Source organism: Leucoraja erinacea, chromosome 5 (genome assembly GCF_028641065.1).
Source record: "Leucoraja erinacea ecotype New England chromosome 5, Leri_hhj_1, whole genome shotgun sequence".
Taxonomy (NCBI): Eukaryota; Metazoa; Chordata; class Chondrichthyes; order Rajiformes; family Rajidae; genus Leucoraja; species Leucoraja erinaceus.
In genome coordinates this window covers 10,620,881-10,638,672 of record NC_073381.1, presented here as the reverse complement: position 1 = coordinate 10,638,672, position 17,792 = coordinate 10,620,881, and the positions used below count along the sequence as shown (strand labels likewise).

Here is a 17,792-nt window from a genome sequence, read left to right as displayed (position 1 = left end):
GCAATTTCATTTATTTATTGATATTGTTTATGACACTTTATAAATATTCTTGTTTTGATATTTTTGTATGCTGTTTCACACTTGCTTTTTATTCTTTTATTCTGTTCGAAATAAAGAATTAAATAATAATAAAGTAATAATAATTGTCCCCGTGACCATGTGCTGGTCCGAGATCCAAGATCTTCGGTTTCCTCCCACACTCCAAAGACGTGCAGATATGTAGGTAAATTGGCTGGGTAATCTCCTTAATGTGTGTAGGATAATGTTAATGTGCAGGGATCGCTGGTCGGTGCGGACTTGGTTGGCCGAAGGGCCTGTTTCCGAGCTGTATCTCAAAACTAAACTAAAGTTATAGTTGCTTTAACTCGGCACCTTAAGCAGTCCATTGACATCCATTGCCTTCTATGCAATACTGTGTCACTGCTGCCATCTATTTCTTCTCCGACCTACAGGCACTACTAGTCGACGCTGCTCTCTTGATCGTACTGGAATTGCGTACTGGGAGTCACCCAGCTTTGGAAGATGCATCTCCAACGAGTACCGACACTTACAGCATACAGTAGGTGCAAAGTCAGCAGCAGTATTTCTCGTTCACTGAAAGTGACTGGAAATGAAGCAATCCTACTGTGCATTTAACTGATGATAAATGTGCCTGGAAAATCCTCACAAAATGTGGTCGTTTATTAATCAATGAACAACTAGAGAACAGGTTTGATCTGGAATCTAGCTTGGCAGGTTTTAAAATCGACTAATTAATAAAGACAGTATCAGTTACTTGTTCTTAAATCAATGAACAAATATACTACAAATAACTGAGATACTAAATTCACTTAGAAATGCAAAATAGCAATATGACTGGAAAGGAGAAACTGCCGGACATACTGAGCATGTCGTGTAGCATCTGTGGTGAGAGAAGAAAGTTAGTAATTGGGAAAAAAACAGACTCAATAGAAAATCAGAAAATATTGCCACTGCATGAATACTTCCTTGTATATAATATCATTCACTTTACCTGGTATATGGAAATATTAAAAAGCTCTGAATGGCTGAGCGAGTTTATTCTTCAACTTTCTCGGCCATCTGGAGCCCAGGTCCAATCTCTGCTCGCAAGTATCAGCCAAACGCAGCATGGGTCGAAGCAGTCACATTGGCTGGTTAGGTTACATCAACGTAGGCTGTAGTGACAATAGAGCATAGACTGTAAAACACCACAGGAACAGAGAATTTGGTCTCAATCCTAATTTGGACTCAATCTCCTTTACCTGCCGAGTTCGTCCAGCAGTTTGTTTTCTCCAATTTCCAGCAGGTGCAGTCTCTTGTATCTCCCTACACCAGAGATATCGGCACAATCTGGGCTGACATACTACTGCAGTGTTGAGTGAGTGCTGCGTTGGCAGTGGTGCTGCCAATTAGTTGGGATGTCAAAAAGAGGCCTTACTGTCTCTCACAGTGATGCCTTTTCTGAAAAAAAAGGGTTGGAAAGTTATCTCTGGTTCCCTCACCAATGCTTATCCCCCACTCAAGAAAACTAGAACAGATTTTCTGGTCAGTATTACATTGCTCTTTCTGGGACAAATCAGCTGTCATGTTTCCTGCATAATAAGAATGATCATATTTCAGAAGTACGCCACTGTCTATAAAAAACTTCTGGACATTGTTAAAGTACAATTGAAGGTAGAAACCAAATAAATAGGTGCAGAAGTGGGTCAGTCAACCCCTAATGATGATCTGTCATTCATAAAATCATGTTCTGCTCTTTTACCTGTGAACTACTTTCCGACAGTAATCCCATATCCCCAGATTTCCTTAATAGCCAAAAACCTCTGAGTGGAATATTCCCAGCAAATGAACTTCCCTAGCTCTTTTTTTGGAGGGAATTGCAATGACCAACCACCTTCTTGGAGAAGAAACTTATTCATAGACATAAAGCTATAGAACATGTAAACAAGCCCTTTGGCCTAACTCACCCATGCCGGCCAAGTTGCCTAACTGAGTTGCACCTGCCCCATATCCCTCTAAAGTTTCCAGATTAATTTACCTGTTATAATTTAATGTTATTAATTGTGCCCACCATTTCCTCTGGCAGCCCGTTCCACGTACGTTCCATTCTCCGTGTGGAAAACATTGCCCCTCGGGTCCCTTTCTTCATCTCTTCTACCCATTCTCCTTCTTCTCAAATAAACCTATTTTCATCTCTGACGTGAGGGGCCAAACATTTGTCTTGGAACTGAACCCATTTTCGAGACAAGTGCTCTGTAACTGCAGGTCTTCCTTCTGTAAGCCAGAAGATATAGCCTGCTTCAGAAAAGAGTACGATGCCTCTCTGGGGTGGTGATAGACACAAAGCTCTGGAGTAACTCAGCGGATCAGGCAGCATCTCTGGAGAAAAAGGATGGGTGACGTTTCAGGTCAGGACCCTTCTTCAGACAATCCAGTGTGAAGAAGTGTAGAAGTGTGAAGAAGTATACTATATTTGAGTATAGAAGCTGGGATGTAATGTTAAAATTGTACAAGGCATTGGTGAGACCAAATCTGGAGTATGGTGTACAATTTTGGTCGCCCAATTACAGGAAGGATGTCAACAAAATAGAGAGAGTACAGAGGAGATTTACTAGAATGTTGCCTGGGTTTCAACAACTAAGTTACAGAGATAGGTTGAATAAGTTAGGTCTTTATTCTCTGGAGCGCAGAAGGTTAAGGGGGGACCTGATAGAGGTCTTTAAAATGATGAGAGGGATAGACAGAGTTGATGTGGACAAGCTTTTCCCTTTGAGAATAGGGAAGATTCAAACAAGAGGACATGACTTCAGAATTAAGGGACAGAAGTTTAGGGGTAATATGAGGGGGAACTTCTTTACGCAGAGAGTGGTGGCGGTGTGGAATGAGCTCCCAGTGGAAGTGGTGGAGGCAGGTTCATTGGTATCATTTAAAAATAAATTGGATAGGCATATGGATGAGAAGGGAATGGAGGGTTATGGTACGAGTGCAGGCAGGTGGGACTAAGGGGAAAAAAAAAAATTTGTTCGGCATGGACTTGTAGGGCCGAGATGGCCTGTTTCCGTGCTGTAATTGTTATATGGTTATATGGTTAATGGTTATGGTCACTCATCCTTTTTCTCCAGAGATGCCACCTGACCCGCTGAGTTACTCCTGCACTTTGTGACTATCTTTGGTATATACCAGCATCTGCAGTTATTTTCTGCACACTGGCATGATTTAGGCTGCGACTGACCTGCACTCCCCCACCTAGCAACCAACAAAACACATCCTAAAGGAGGAGAGAAGAGTGAGACTGAGTAATTAAGGCAGATAATTCTGGACCTTAGGGCCAGGAAGCTGAAGACATCATCAATATTGAAATGATTAAATCAGGCTAGTACAAGGGGCCAAAATTGGTGGAGCACACTCCAATTTAATTAAGTATAGCAATGTAGAACCATAGAAATAAAAGTAGGTCATTCCAGCCTTCAAGCTTGTTCTGTACCATTCAATTAGATTTTATCCGATGTGTATCTTTGAATATTAATGCACGAGGGCCTAATTGGTGCTTTGTAGACTTCCAGTCCTTGTCAACTGAGAACCACCAGCTGTACCGTGATCACAGATGAGGATTTCAGAAACACTGAAGTATTGCCACTGCATGAATACTTCCTTGTATATAATATCATTCACTTTACCTGGCAAATGAAAACATTAAAAAGCTCTCTAAATTGATAGGCGAGTTTATTCCTCAACTTTCCAAAGCATCTGGAGCCCAGGTCCAATCTCAGCTCACAAGTATCAAACATAGAAACATAGAAAATAGGTGCAGGAGTAGGCCATTCGGCCCTTCGAGCCTGCACCGCCATTCAATATGATCATGGCTGATCATCCAACTCAGCATCCTGTACCTGCCTTCTCTCCATACCCCCTGATCCCTTTAGCCACAAGGGCCACATCTAACTCCCTCTTAAAATATAGCCAATGAACTGGCATCAACTACCTTCTGTGGCAGAAAATTTCAGAGATTCACCATTCTGTGTGAAAAACAAACAGAGCATGGGTCGAAGGAGTCATATTGTCTGGTTAGGTTGCATAAATGTGGGTTGCAGTGACAATAGAACATAGACTAGTACAACACAGGAACTAGTCCCACACGTCTGTGCCGAACATGATGCCAAAACCAACTCATATCTACAGTACCTACACATAGCTTCCCTGCATATCCATGTGCCTTTCTAAAGGCCTCTTAAATGGTATTGTATCTGCCTCCACTACTACCCCCAGCTGCTCGTACGAGACACTCTGTATAAATAAATTTGCTCTGCAAGATCGCCTCTAAACTTTGCCCCTCTCATCTTAAGGCTATGGCCTATAGTCTTGGACATGTCCACCCTAGATGAATGGTTCTAGTGCCTTTCATCATTTTATATATTTCTATCAGGTCTCCAGTGTTCCAAAGAAAACAATGCAGGTCTGTCCAACCCCTCCTTGAGTCTATTACCCCCTAATCCAGGCATCATCCTGGTAAATGTCCTCTGCACCCTTTCCAAAGCCTCCACATCCTTCCTGCATTGTGATGACCAGAACTGCACACAAAACTCCAAATGCAACCAAACCAACATTTTATAAAGCAGCATCATGACTTCCTGACTCTTGTACTCAATATCCCGACCAATGAAGGTAAGCATACCATATGCCTTCTTTCCCAGTCTATCCACTTTTGGTGTCACCTTCAGCAAGTTATGGCCTAAGACCCCAAATCCGTGCACCGTTCAGGAGACTCGGAGGGGCAATCTGATAGAGTTAGTAAATAGGGAGAATAGTTTTTTTTCTGGTGGCAGTCACAGAGAAGGGGCATAACTTGAGAGCTGAGCCATTTCAGAGTGTAATCAGCACCCACCTCCTAACACAAAAGAGAGCTTCTTACAAGCATATGGTGCAACATAACCGGAGAAATTAACTATTTCAGGATCGGGTGAAGGGTGGTCAAGAATAATAAATAGCTATTTCTCCTTCAATCTCTTGTTTTCTATCTCTTCTTTTTCTCTCTCTATTTTCTCTCTTTTCTCCTTTCCTTCTTCTCACTTGTCGATATCACACACTTCTCTATTTCTCTACTATTCTCTTTCTATTCTTTCTTTCACTGCTAAAAAAAAAAAAAAAGTTGTACATAAAATGTAATATGTCAATATATATTAGGTATCTACAAGGTACCACATTATTGTACTTACTTCTAATAAAATAAAAATTAAAAAAACACAAAAGAGAGCGCAGATCCAGGTTTATTTCCACCTAGTACGTCTGATGATGCTGATGATGCTTAGAGGACTAGGCCAGTTTGGAGTAGAGAGGATTTTATGGTGTATTATTAGTAGGAGATAATGGAGGAGTATAAGATTATGATACTGATCAACCATGAACTTACTGGCTATCAGCACACTCTCTGGGGTTAGAATCGTCACCCTTTGATCCAAAACATTCCTGCTCAAAGGTGGCTGCTCTAATTCCACAGTTAGCCTTGGTACCCTTGTGTTGAAATGGATATAACTGGGCAAGCCTTTGGTTCTCCGTTGTCCGCTGTCATTCCACACTCATGTGGGTATGAGGTGAATGTACAGTAGATTCAAGTCCAACAGTGATGGCCATAGGTAGGGTGTTAAATAGCAAAACAACTCAAAGGAAAGCAATGGTCAGTTAAAAGTGCTGGCGTGCAACAAGCCCTTGGGGAGCTGCATTTCAACAAACACTCCATAACTTTGAGGGAGGAAGGGAGGGGCTAAAATGGCTCCAGACTATTTTTTATCTAAACTCATGTATATCTCTGCTTCCTTTAGGTTAAGGAACATCTTGCAAAGGGACAGAGGACACTAGCAGGTGAAGGAATGTCTCAAGTAACCAAAACGCTCCTGGATTTAACCCAAAGAAGGAACTTCTATGGTGGGGATCTTTTGGCCTGTGTTGAAATTCTTCGGAATGTCACCGACACGTTTAAAAGAGCAAGTTACATACCTTCATCCGACGATGTTCAGGTAAATACCTCTGTCTGCATGCCAGAGAAATGCTGTCAGAAACTCTGCTGTTGCAAATTTAGGGGGTGATTCGTGCCTTCACCAGCTGTGGAGCAGAGTCTGCTTGGGCCGGCAGAGGGGGCAGCTGATAGACCTGCCCGCACCATTGTTGTTCCAATACTGACTTCCGGTGCAGTCATAGACATGGACATTGATAGAAAATAGGTGCAGGAGTAAAGGGCCTGTCCCACGAGCATGCGCCTGCATGCGGCAAGCGCGACCTAACGTGGTCGTTTGAGCCGCACAGCCTCGCGGGGCCGGCCCCACTTCGATCGCCGGAGCCGTATGGAGTTGTGCGGAGCTGGTCCCGACATCACGCTGGGCTCCGAAAAACTGACAGTGCCCAAAAATTCCGCGCGGCAACGGCCAGCCGCATTGAGGCCGTACGCACCGTCTCGACGCGGTATGCCGTGTCTTGACGGCGTACGCCTTCGCTCGAACTTCACGTCAACTCGTACGGGGATCACACGACCTCCGCACAGCCCCCGCTTCCGGTTTGGTCGCGCTTGCCGCATGCAGTCGCATGCTCGTGGGCTTTAGCCATTTGGCCCTTCGAGCCAGCACAGCCATTCAATACGATCATGGCTGATCATCCAAAATCAATCCGTGTAAAGTTAGAATCATGTAGAATCGGCCTCCACCACCAGCTGTGGCAACATGTTCCTCACACTCACCGCTCTCTGTGTAAATCATCATGCCCCGCACAGCTACTTTAAACTTTGACCCTCTCACCTTAAAACTATTCCCTCCAATATTTGATATTTCCATCCTGGGAAAAAGGTTCTGACTGTCTGCCCTCGTAAATTTATCTAGGTCTCTCCTTAATCTTCGAGATTCCATGGAAAACCAGGTGGGAGATCAAAACATGTTGGATGATCAACGGCAGGTGTGCGGAGCTAGGTGGGGCAGTCAATGGAGAACTTACTGGGACTGGGAAACAACAGTAGGTGGAATGGCCTTGTCCCATATGTTTTTGAGATTCAGTAATTATATGAAACTAATAGGGACCTCGCCTTCTAGGTTTGGTAATTCAACTAGGACACCAGAAATAACACCTATCCATGTTCTACAGAGATTCTGCCTGACCCCTTGAGTTACTCCAGCATTTAGTGCCTTTTTTGGTAAACCAGCTTCTGCAGTTCCTTGTTTCTGCCTGTTACAAGGAAAAGGGAAAGGGTCCCCCCACGAATGGTGCACTGAGTAAAAGTCACCAGTAAGTGGGAATGATAAGGAGAGAAAATAATAACACAAGTGATAATGAATCAGCAAAACTGGCCAAACAGCATCTGAAAAGGGAAAAAAAAATCAGAACTGCTCCCTCCATCGACTCCTTTTAGTCTAGACATAAAACCTATTTCTACACACAAGCGTTTCTTGAGGCCATCTGAGGGAGCGCTTTATGTATGTATTTATGTATGTATTGTTGTATTTATGTATGTACCATTGTATGTAGCATGTTAGTACCTGCATTGATGTAAAACACTTTGGTCATTGAGAGTTGTTTTTAAATGTGCTATAGAAATAAAATTGACTTGACTTGACTTGACAAAATGCTGGAGTGACTCAGCGGTACAGGCAGCATCTCTGCAGAGAAGGGATGGGTGGCATTTTGGGGTTGAGACCCTTCTTCAGACTGATGGGAGAAGGAATGGGCGATGTTTCGGGTCGAGACCCTTCAGACTAATGGAAAAGGGAAAAGCTGACAACGCAGGGTATGTGCTATAAACTTGATCTGGCTTTCCTCCCAACATTTTTCCCATGGGATTGCACTTATCAAAATAGAGTTCCCAGTGAACTTATTGGAGCGGATTTTCAATCTGCTAGTAATACGTTAAAGGCTCCTCAGATACTGGGAAGGCAACGCACCACCACCTTGACCCTGTTGCTGGAGCTGTAGCCATCACAACCTGATGAACAAACCTACCTTAGAAACCGTCTTAATCGTCCATCTAATTTCAAAATTAATTCTACATCTATATATAATTATGCAAAACACCTTAGCAATCCTTGCAATGCCAATTCTTTCAGCTGCTCATTGATCATGATAAGTTGTTCCAGAGTAAATCATTTGCCGTCAAGGGTTAAGTTTGATTCTTAGAATCTAAATATACACAATGGCCATAGAGGGTGGGGAGTTCAAGTCCCTATACAGTGCAAAGAACCATAATCAGGACCAAAGTTTTCTTCAGCAGGTTTGCACTAATAATAAAGGGCCTGTCCCACTGTGGGGACCTTATTTGCGAGTTTAGAAGAGTTTGCCCTCGACTCGTACTCGCAGCGTGGTCCTAGGAGGTCTATATAACTCTCCTTCATGCTCGGGAGTAGTCCCCAGATATTCGAGGCCTCAGTTTGGTCGAGGCTTTTTTTTAGCATGCTGAAAATTGTCGGCATGGAAATAAATCGATATCCTTTTTACTCGTAGGTTTAGTCGAAGTAGGTCATAATAAGTCGGCATGGTATTCGTAGGTAATCAAAGGCAATCGAAGGTAATCTGAGGAAAGACATTCTTGCCATAGAGGGAGTACAGAGAAGGTTCACCAGACTGATTCCTGGGATGGCAGGACTTTCTTATGAAGAAAGACTGGATAGACTTGGTTTATACTCGCTAGAATTTAGGAGATTGAGGCGGGATCTTATAGAAACTTACAAAATTCTTATGGGGTTGGACAGGCTCGATGCAGGAAGATGGTTCCCGATGTTGGGGAAGTCCAGAACAAGGGATCACAGTTTAAGGATAAGGGGGAAATCTTTTAGGACCGAGATGAGAAAATCATTTTTCACACAGAGAGTGGTGAATCTGTGGAATTCTCTGCCACAGAAGGTAGTTGAGGCAAGTTCATTGGCTATATTTAAGAGGGAGTTAGATGTGGCCCTTGTGGCTAAAGGGATCAGGGGGTATGGAGAGAAGGCAGGTACAGGATACCGAGTTGGATGATCAGCCATGATCATATTGAATGGCGGTGCAGGCTCGAAGGGCCGACTGGCCTACTCCTGCACCTATTTTCTGTGTTCTGTTTCTATGTAATCGAAGGTAGTCGAAGGTAATCGAAGATAGTCGTAGATACTGTTAGTAAAGCCGAAGGAGGTCATCTTCACTCTCCACTATTCGGTGTCCAATTTTCCCGAAGCTAGTCGAGGCTAGTCAAAGCTAGTCTTCAACATAGTCGAAGGAGGTCGAAGGAGATCGAAGGAGGATTTCTTCATTGTCAAAGGAGGTCGTCTACATATTCTTAAGAGGTGTTCTCTACATAGTCGAAGGAGGTCGTAGGAGGTGTTCTACTTCCGTGATACAACACAACCATGACACTTTTTTAAACTCTCTTAAACTCTTCTAAACTGGTAAATTAGGTCCCCGCAGTGGGACAGGCCCTTAACCACTGGAAATTGAGCATCCTTGAGAAGGTTTCTTAAGCCAATCCTTGCATCATTCACAGAGTGTGGAAATGAATGGTGCTATTGGGACACACTTGGTGCCTCCAGGTTGTCAAGAGCAGAGATTTGGCTTCATGTTGACTCTTGTGAATGTATCGACACATGAGTAGGTTGAGGCGCACCATCACTTTTATCTGATCTCCCCTCAACCTCCGATGCTCCAGAGAAAACTAATCCAAGTGTGTCCAACCGTGCCGCATACCTAAGATAGATACAACATGAAGGAGTAACTCAGCAGGTCAGGCTGGAGCATGTCTGGAGAAAATGGAATCGTGATATTTTCGGTCAGGTCCCTTCTTCAGACTGAATGCACTGGGGAACGGGACATAAACAGTGGATGAGAAAAAGAACTGGAAGGGACAAATCATGGCCGGCAACAGATGACCCCAGGTGAGGTATTTCCTGATAGACAGATTATTGGATGAAGGATCTTCTAATCCAAGTCAAGTCAAGTCAAGTTTATTTGTTACATACACATACGAGATGTGCAGTGAAATGAAAGTGGACAATGCTCGCAGACTTTTGTGCAAAAGACAAACAACCAAACAAACTATAAACACAATCATAACACACATATGCTTTTACATAATAAATAATGGAAGGAAAAATGTTCAGTAGAGATAGTCCCCGTTGAGATAGGCGTTTACAGTCCGAATGGCCTCTGGGAAGAAATGGCCTCAGGCAACATTTGGTGAATGTACCAGAAGTGTATCCTATTCTCAAGCTTTGGAGTGGTATGAGGGTGGAGATGAGCTATCAATGCCCACATAAAGTGGTAGAAAAACATACACTTGTTTTCAATCTCTTTCACAAGGATTCCCAGCATTTTCAGACTTAAATCTTTGGAGCATTTGGCTAATTTCCTGTTAGGGGAAAAAATGAAATGCTTCTGCAAATTTCAATAATATTACTTCGTGTTGTACAAAGTAATGTGTGGTGCAGTTTATATATTTGGATTACTATATGATTTGCTATTACAGCAATGGCTCTGAAATGTCAGGCTCATAAACTAAAATCTGATGCGATGAGGTGTGAGAAGATGAATGCTTCAGCTTTTAATAAAGACTATGTATAATATCCAAAGTAATCGCAATTTTAGGCTTGAACTTGCATATTCATTTTCCCATGTTCAAAAATATTTCACGGATCTCAGTGAATCGTATCATTTCTCCACAGAATTTCTTTCAGATCATCAGTAATCTTCTTGAAGAGGAAAACAGGGAGAAGTGGGAAGATGCGCAACAGGTATAACTCAAATGTATTTGATGTCTTTAACTTTTAAACTTGCTACAAACACTGTACCGACAGGGTTAAAAAAGACATGATAGACTTGCAACACAATTTTGAAGATTGGTAACTGAGAGTCTAAAGAGGGATGTTTTGGCCAAAGCTTATTGCTGAAGATGGGGCGGACTCAGGCAGGTTTAGGATTAGGTTTATTATGGTCATGTGTGCCAGGTACAGTGGAAAGCTTGGTTTTGCATGCTATCCAATTAAGTCAGATAATACTGTGCATAAATACAGTCGAGCCAAACTCCTCCAATAAGTAGAGCAAATGGAAGATTTAGAGTGCAGAATGTGGTTCTCAATATTATATCACACAGTACCAGAGACAAAGTCCAAAATCCACAATGAGGTAGAGGAGAATTGGCCAGTACCCTGGCCTATGAAAATACCATCCATGAGGCCTGAAAACAGAGGGGAAGGTGCTGTCCAGAATATGGTGTTGTGCATGGTGTGCACTTTGAAGCTTCTGTATCTTCTGTCCAGTAGAAAGGGGGATGAAGGAATGACCAGGGTGGGAAATATATTTGTTTATGTTAGCTGTTCTTCCAATACAGCATGAACTATGGATGGTCCAGTCTATGTGGATGGACTGGACTACATCCACAGCTCTTTGCAATTTCTTGTGGTCTTGGGCGGAGCTGTTCCAAAACTAAGCTTAATTCGACACAACAGTATGCTTTCTATGGTGCAGTTGTGGAAGTTTGTCTAAAGGTCTCATTTGGCAGACTGGAAACAAAGAGTAGGAATAAACGGGTCCCTGTCAGAATGGCAGGCAGTGGAGAGTGGCAAGGCACAGTGGTGCAGCCACAACTATTTACAATATATATTAATGATTTAGATGATGGGATTTAAAGTAACACTAGCAAATTTGCAGATACCACAAAGCTGGGTTGCTTTGTGAACTGCGAAGAGGATGCTAGGAGGTTGCAGGGTGACTTGGACAGGTTGAGTGAGTGGGCAGATGTATGGCAGATGCAGTATAATGTAGATAAATGTGACATTATCCACTTTGACAGCAAGAACAAGGAGGCAGATTATTATCTCAATTAGGAAAAAAGGGAAGTGCAGTGAGACCAGGGTGTCCTTGTACACCAGTCACTGAAAGTAAACATGCAGGTACAGCAGACATTGAAGAAACCTAATGGAATGTTGGCCTTCATAGCGAGAGGATTTCAGTATAGGAGAAAAGAGATCCTTTTGCAGTTGTACAGGGCCCTGGTGAGACCACATCTGAAGTATTGTTTGCAGTTTTGGTCTCCTAATTTCAGGAATGATATCCTTCCTATTGAGGCAGTGCAGCATAGGTTAATCCCCAGGATGGCGGGACTGTCATATGAGGAAAGATTTAAAAGACCAGGCTTGTATTCACTAGAATTTGGAAGGATGAGAGGCAATTTTATAGAAACATATAAAATTATAAAAGGACTGGACAAGCTAGATGCAGGAAAAATGTTTCCAATGTTGGGGGAGTCCAGAACCAGGGCCACAGTCTAAGAATAAAGGGGAGGCCACTTAAAACTGAGATGAGGAAAAACATTTTCACTCAGAGAGTTATGAATTTGTGGAATCCTTTGCCACAGAAGCCAATTAACTGGATGAATTTAAAAGAGAGTTAGATAGAGTTCGTGGCTAATGGAATCAAGGGATATAGGGAGAAGGCAGACATGGGTTATTGATTGTGGATGATCAGCCATGATCACAATGAACAGCGGTGCTGGCTTGAAGGGCCAAATGGCCTCGTCCTGCACCTATTTTATATGACTCTATGAATCTGAGCAATACCATTCAGTTGAGTGAATTCATTCTTGGGTGCATAAAATAACTTACTGATGTGCACATTGTCAATAATTTGTTTATAGTGCACTTGGATAAATCGAACTAAAACAAACAGGTTTACTGATGGCAACTTTACCTTAACTTGTGAAGTTATCAAACAGAGGAAATAGTGCTCAAATGATGCATTGACTGTTCCAGTTTAAGAAGCCGACTGTTTGTTGTGTGAACATCAATGGGTTGCTTCTTGACATCCCACATCCCATGTATTTAGCTGGTACTATTGACAGTTAACACTCGGAGCAACATAACTGGCATGGAATCAGATGAGCCCAGAATAAGGACTAAATTAACGGGAATTTGCAAAAAGGAGAGGGGTGGAGAAAGGGGAAAATGCTCCGTTAACAAAATAACAATCATGGAACCTTCACCCAACTAGCCATCATGATGTTGGAGATCTGGTGGAACTCTGGCTAAGGGGAACATTCCATCTACTCCCAATAGACCCCCCCCCCCCCCCCCCAAGTAAATGGCACTAATTCCTCTAGTGTTTAATTATTTATCATCTATTATCCATTTAACATACATTTTTAGTGGATAAATCAACTTTAAAAAATTAGGCATCAAAACGCCAAAGGCTAAAATTTAATTGGCATCTTTACAAAAGTAATAACATTTAAATAAACAAGAATTGACATCTATAAGAGAAGTAAATAGGATAATTAAACTTAATGATAAAAGATAAATGAAAGGAAGAAATCTGGGTAATCAAAGTTTATCATGAAAATTAGTTCAGCTCTGGAAATAAATAAATATATGTTGTCATATTGAATGGAGTAAAACTAACTAGATTAGATTAGATTAGATTAGATGTCTTTATTTGTCATTCAGACCTTTCGGTCTGAACGAAATGTTGTTGCCTGCAGTCATACATATAACAATAAACAACAAAACACACAATAAACACAAATTAACATCTGAACTGAACTGAACTTTATTTATAGAGCACTTTAAAAACAACCACTGTTGCAACAAAGTGCTGTACATGACTAATCATAAACAAAAAGCAAAACAATAAAAACATTAAAAGACAGTAAAAACAATAAAAACAATAGAAACACTAAAACAGGAGCAAAGTCTCATGCAGGGGCGAAAGCCAAGGAATAGAAAAGGGTTTTAAGACTAGTTTTGAAAATGGACAGTGAAGGGGCCTGTCTAATGTGCAAAGGTAGAGTGTTCCATAATGTCGGAGCAGCAACAGAGAAGGCTCTATCCCCTCTGAGCTTCCGCTTAGATCTCGGTACCTCCAGGAGCAGCTGATCAGCTGACCTGAGGCACCGGGCAGAAGCGTAGGGATGAAGCAGCTCAGAGAGGTAAGACGGGGCAAGACCATTTAAAGATTTAAAAACAAATAAAATAATCTTAAAATGAACTCGAAAGTACACTGGGAGCCAGTGGAGGGAGGCCAGAATAGGCGTTATGTGCTCCCTCTTACGTGTTCCAGTTAAAAGGCGAGCAGCAGCATTCTGAACCAACTGGAGACGTGCAAGGGAAGATTGGCTAACTCCAAAATAAAGTGCGTTACAGTAATCCAGCCGAGACGTAATGAAGGCATGGATTACTGTTTCAAAATGCTGTCGTTCAAGAATGGGCTTCACCTTTGCCAGCTGCCTTAAATGAAAGAAGCTGGACTTAACTACCGCGCCCATTTGACGATCTAATTTAAAATCACTGTCCATCTTAAAACCCAAGTTTAAAACTTGGCTTCACATACAGTGCCAAGGGACCCAAGTCAACAGGGGGAGGATCACAGGAGCCATTGGGACCAAACACTATCACTTCTGTTTTCTTTTCATTAAAGTTTACAAAGTTTAGGGCCATCCAGGATTTAATGTCATTAAGACATAACAGAAATGGTTTGACTGAGAAAGCATCTTTCTTCTTCAGCGGCACATATATCTGACTATCATCAGCATAACAATGAAAAGAGATGCCATGCATTCTATGAATGGAACCCAGAGGAAGTAAGTACAGTCAGAAAAGCAGGGGCCCTAAAATTGAGCCCTGTGATCCACCACAGTGAGTTCACCAGGCACCTCCTCACTGTGATGGAGGCAAAAGTCTTAAAGTCACTATCTATTCCCCTCCTTATTCTCCCTCTGCGCTGAGGCGATCCAGGCCTCTGATGTTGTTACCTCACCGGGCGATGGTAAGTTAGTCCCGCGGCTCAACTGAGCTCCGCAAACGGGTCGGTTCATGCTCCGCGGCCCGAGTGGTCGAAGCTGCCGAAGTGCCGCCCTCCAGTCTAGCGGACGCAGCTGTTGCCGCGGGAGCTCCGTAAAAACAGGTCACCAGCCTGTGACCTGCGAGCTCCTGACGATTTCATCCACTGGCCCGCGGCCGAGCCCCGGATTCGGGTCGCCGCGGCCGGAACGCCGGCCGCCTCAGCCCCGAGTCGGGCGCCTCAGCCCCGAGTCGCCCCGAGTCGGGCCGCCTCAGCCACCGGAACACCGGAACGCTGCCACAGCTCCAAATTCGGCCAGCCTGCCATTGGTAAGTTCTGGCTGGCTCTGCTTCCGGAGCCTCGAGGTCGGTCGCAGTTGGAGGCCGCCAGCTCCGCCATTAGGCCTCAGCGCAGAGGGAGACAGAGAAGGGGGATACGACAAAAAGAGTCGCATTTCCCCAAAGGAAGAGACAAAAAAACATGTTGGTTCTTGATGACAAAGGCTTCGATGCTAGATGTTTTTGCTTCATTCAACACGCTGACATCAGTCTTCCCAACTGATATTTAAGCTGCTTCGAAGACATCGTTGATGGAACTTTTCAGGTGTTTTCAGATGGCGTTGGTATGATGTCCAGGTTTCTGATGCATACCGGAGTGTTGGAATAACCACTGCCTTGTACACTAACATTTTGGTGTCTGTTCGGATGTCACGATTTGGAAAGGTTCGAAGACGTCCAAAAGCTGTTCCAGCACACTTTTAAGATGATGTTGGATCGTCATCAAGGTCGATATTGGAGGAGAGGTGACTTCCAAGGTGCGGAAAGTGATCCACATTTTCCAGGGTTGTTTCACCAAGTTCTTTGCCATTTGTCTCAGTTGGTGACGATTGGTAGAGTCATCTTGGAGTTGATGGTGAGTCCAAGTTTCATGTGTGCACTGTTGAAGGCAGTCAGGATCTGTTGCAGATGATTTTCTGAGAGAGCTGCAAAACACATGTCATCTGCGCATTGGAACTCGATGAGGGTCTCATAGATTTCTTAGCTTTGGACTTGAGACGGGCAAGATTGAAAAGTCTGCCATCTGTTGCTGGCCATGACTGTGGCAAGCATGTCATCGTGGAGGAGTTTCAGGATTCAAATGTACTTTTCAGGACATCCAAAGGTAGATAGGACGTCCCATAAGAGTTCCCTTGATGCCGAGTCGAAGGCCCAGTGAGGTCGATGAATGCCATGTACAAAGGTCGACGTTATTCACAATATTTTTCTTGTAGTTGACGCATTGTAAAGATCATGTCGGCTGTTCCACGTGATGGTCTAAAACCGGCTCAAGTCTCTGGAAGGATCTTCTCGGCTTAAGGCTTGAGTCTGTTGTTCATGATGCGGGCGAGGACTTTGCCTGCTGTTGCTAATAGGCAAATTCCATTATAGTTTCCGCAGTCAGATCGATCGCCTTTCCCTTTGTAGATGGTAACGATTGCTGAGTCTCTAAAGTCTCTTGGTACGTCTTCATTTATCCAGATCTTGATGGGAAGTTGATGCAGTTGGTAATGGAGAAGGTTACCTCCAGTTATTGTAGACCTCGGCTGGTGTCCAGCTGCCTTGGTGTTTTTCAAGGTTTTTATGGCTTCCTTGACTTCTTCAAGTGATGGTAATCTGCTTAGGGAGTTGTCAACAGGCTGCTTTGGAATATTGTTGATCACATTCCTGTCAAATGAGGCGGTTTGATTTAGAAGATCTTCAACGTGCTCCTTCCATCTAGAATTGATGTCAGCATTGCTCTTCAGGATGGTTGACCCATCTTTGCTTTTGAGAGGGGCTTGACCGTGAGTGGATGGACCAAAAATGGCTTTGGTGGCGTTGGAAAAAGCCTCGAGTGTCGTTGGTGTCTCCTAGTTGTTGGATTTCTTGACCTTCTTGACCATTGGTTTTTCAAGTTTCAGATGCTCTTTTGGACTGCAGCTTTGCATTCCTGATAGCACTTCCTTTCGGTAGCCGACTGTTGGTCATTTTGTAGGGTGATGAAAGCTTTTCTCTTTTCATCGATGAGTTGTTTGTCATTATTGTCAAACCAATCCTTGGGGTGAGAGATTGCAACCTTCACGTGGTCCGCCCTGTTTCAACGAATGCAAACCAGGTGTGCACAATCAAATAGGTCAAATAGAACAAGTTGGCCTACAACTTTAGGCTGTGCACGCCATATGCAAGAAGGAGAAGAAGTCAAACCAATCTTGATGGGTTTTTTTACTTGAACCCAATTGTTTCCTTGCAGGAGGCAATGATAGCATTCTTCAATAGATTCCAGTGTTCTTCGACAGATGGTGGGATTTGTTGAGGCAGTTGTTCTTGAAGTTTTGTTGAAACTTCTGTACATGGTTGATGTCTTGAAGGACGTCAACATTGAATTTCTTGATGTTTAAGAGGGAACTGCAGATGCTGGAGAATCGAAGGTTACACAAAAAAGCTGGAGAAACTCAGCGGGTGCAGCAGCATCTATGGAGCGAAGGAAATAAGCAACGTTTCAGGCCGAAACCCTTCTTCAGACTGATCGGGGGCGGGGGTGGGCGGGGACAAGAAAGGGAAAAGGAGGAGGAGCCCGAAGGCTGGGGGATGGGAGGAGACAGCAGGGGGGCTGAGGAAGGGGAGGAGACAGCAAGGACTAACAAAATTGGGAGAATTCGATGTTCATGCCCCCGGGATGCAGACTCCCCAAACGGAATATGAGGTGCTGTTCCTGCAATTTCCGGTGCTGCTCGCTGTGGCCATGGAGCAGACCCAGGACAGAGAGGTCGGAGACGGAGTGGTAGGGGGGGAGTTGAAGTGCTGAGCCACCGGGAGGTCAGCTTGGTTATTGCGGACCGAGCGGAGGTGTTCGGCGAAACGATCGCCCAACCTCCGCTTGGTCTCACCGATATAGATCTGCTGACATCTAGAGCAGCGGACGCAATAGATGAGGTTGGAAGAGATGCAGGTAAACCTCTGTCGCACCTGGAACGATTGCTTGGGTCCTTGAACGGAGTCGAGAGGGGA

The 17,792-nt window shown here is 43.6% G+C and overlaps 1 protein-coding gene across 1 annotated transcript in view; it reads left to right on the top strand.

The window, feature by feature from the left end:
• Positions 1-17,792, top strand: part of adgrb3 (adhesion G protein-coupled receptor B3) — a 711,502-nt gene that overhangs the window by 366,677 nt on the left and 327,033 nt on the right. Inside the window, 3 exon segments of the mRNA XM_055635039.1 lie at positions 453-559; positions 5,817-6,011; positions 10,659-10,727. Of these exon segments, the coding sequence (XP_055491014.1) occupies positions 453-559; positions 5,817-6,011; positions 10,659-10,727 (371 nt within the window).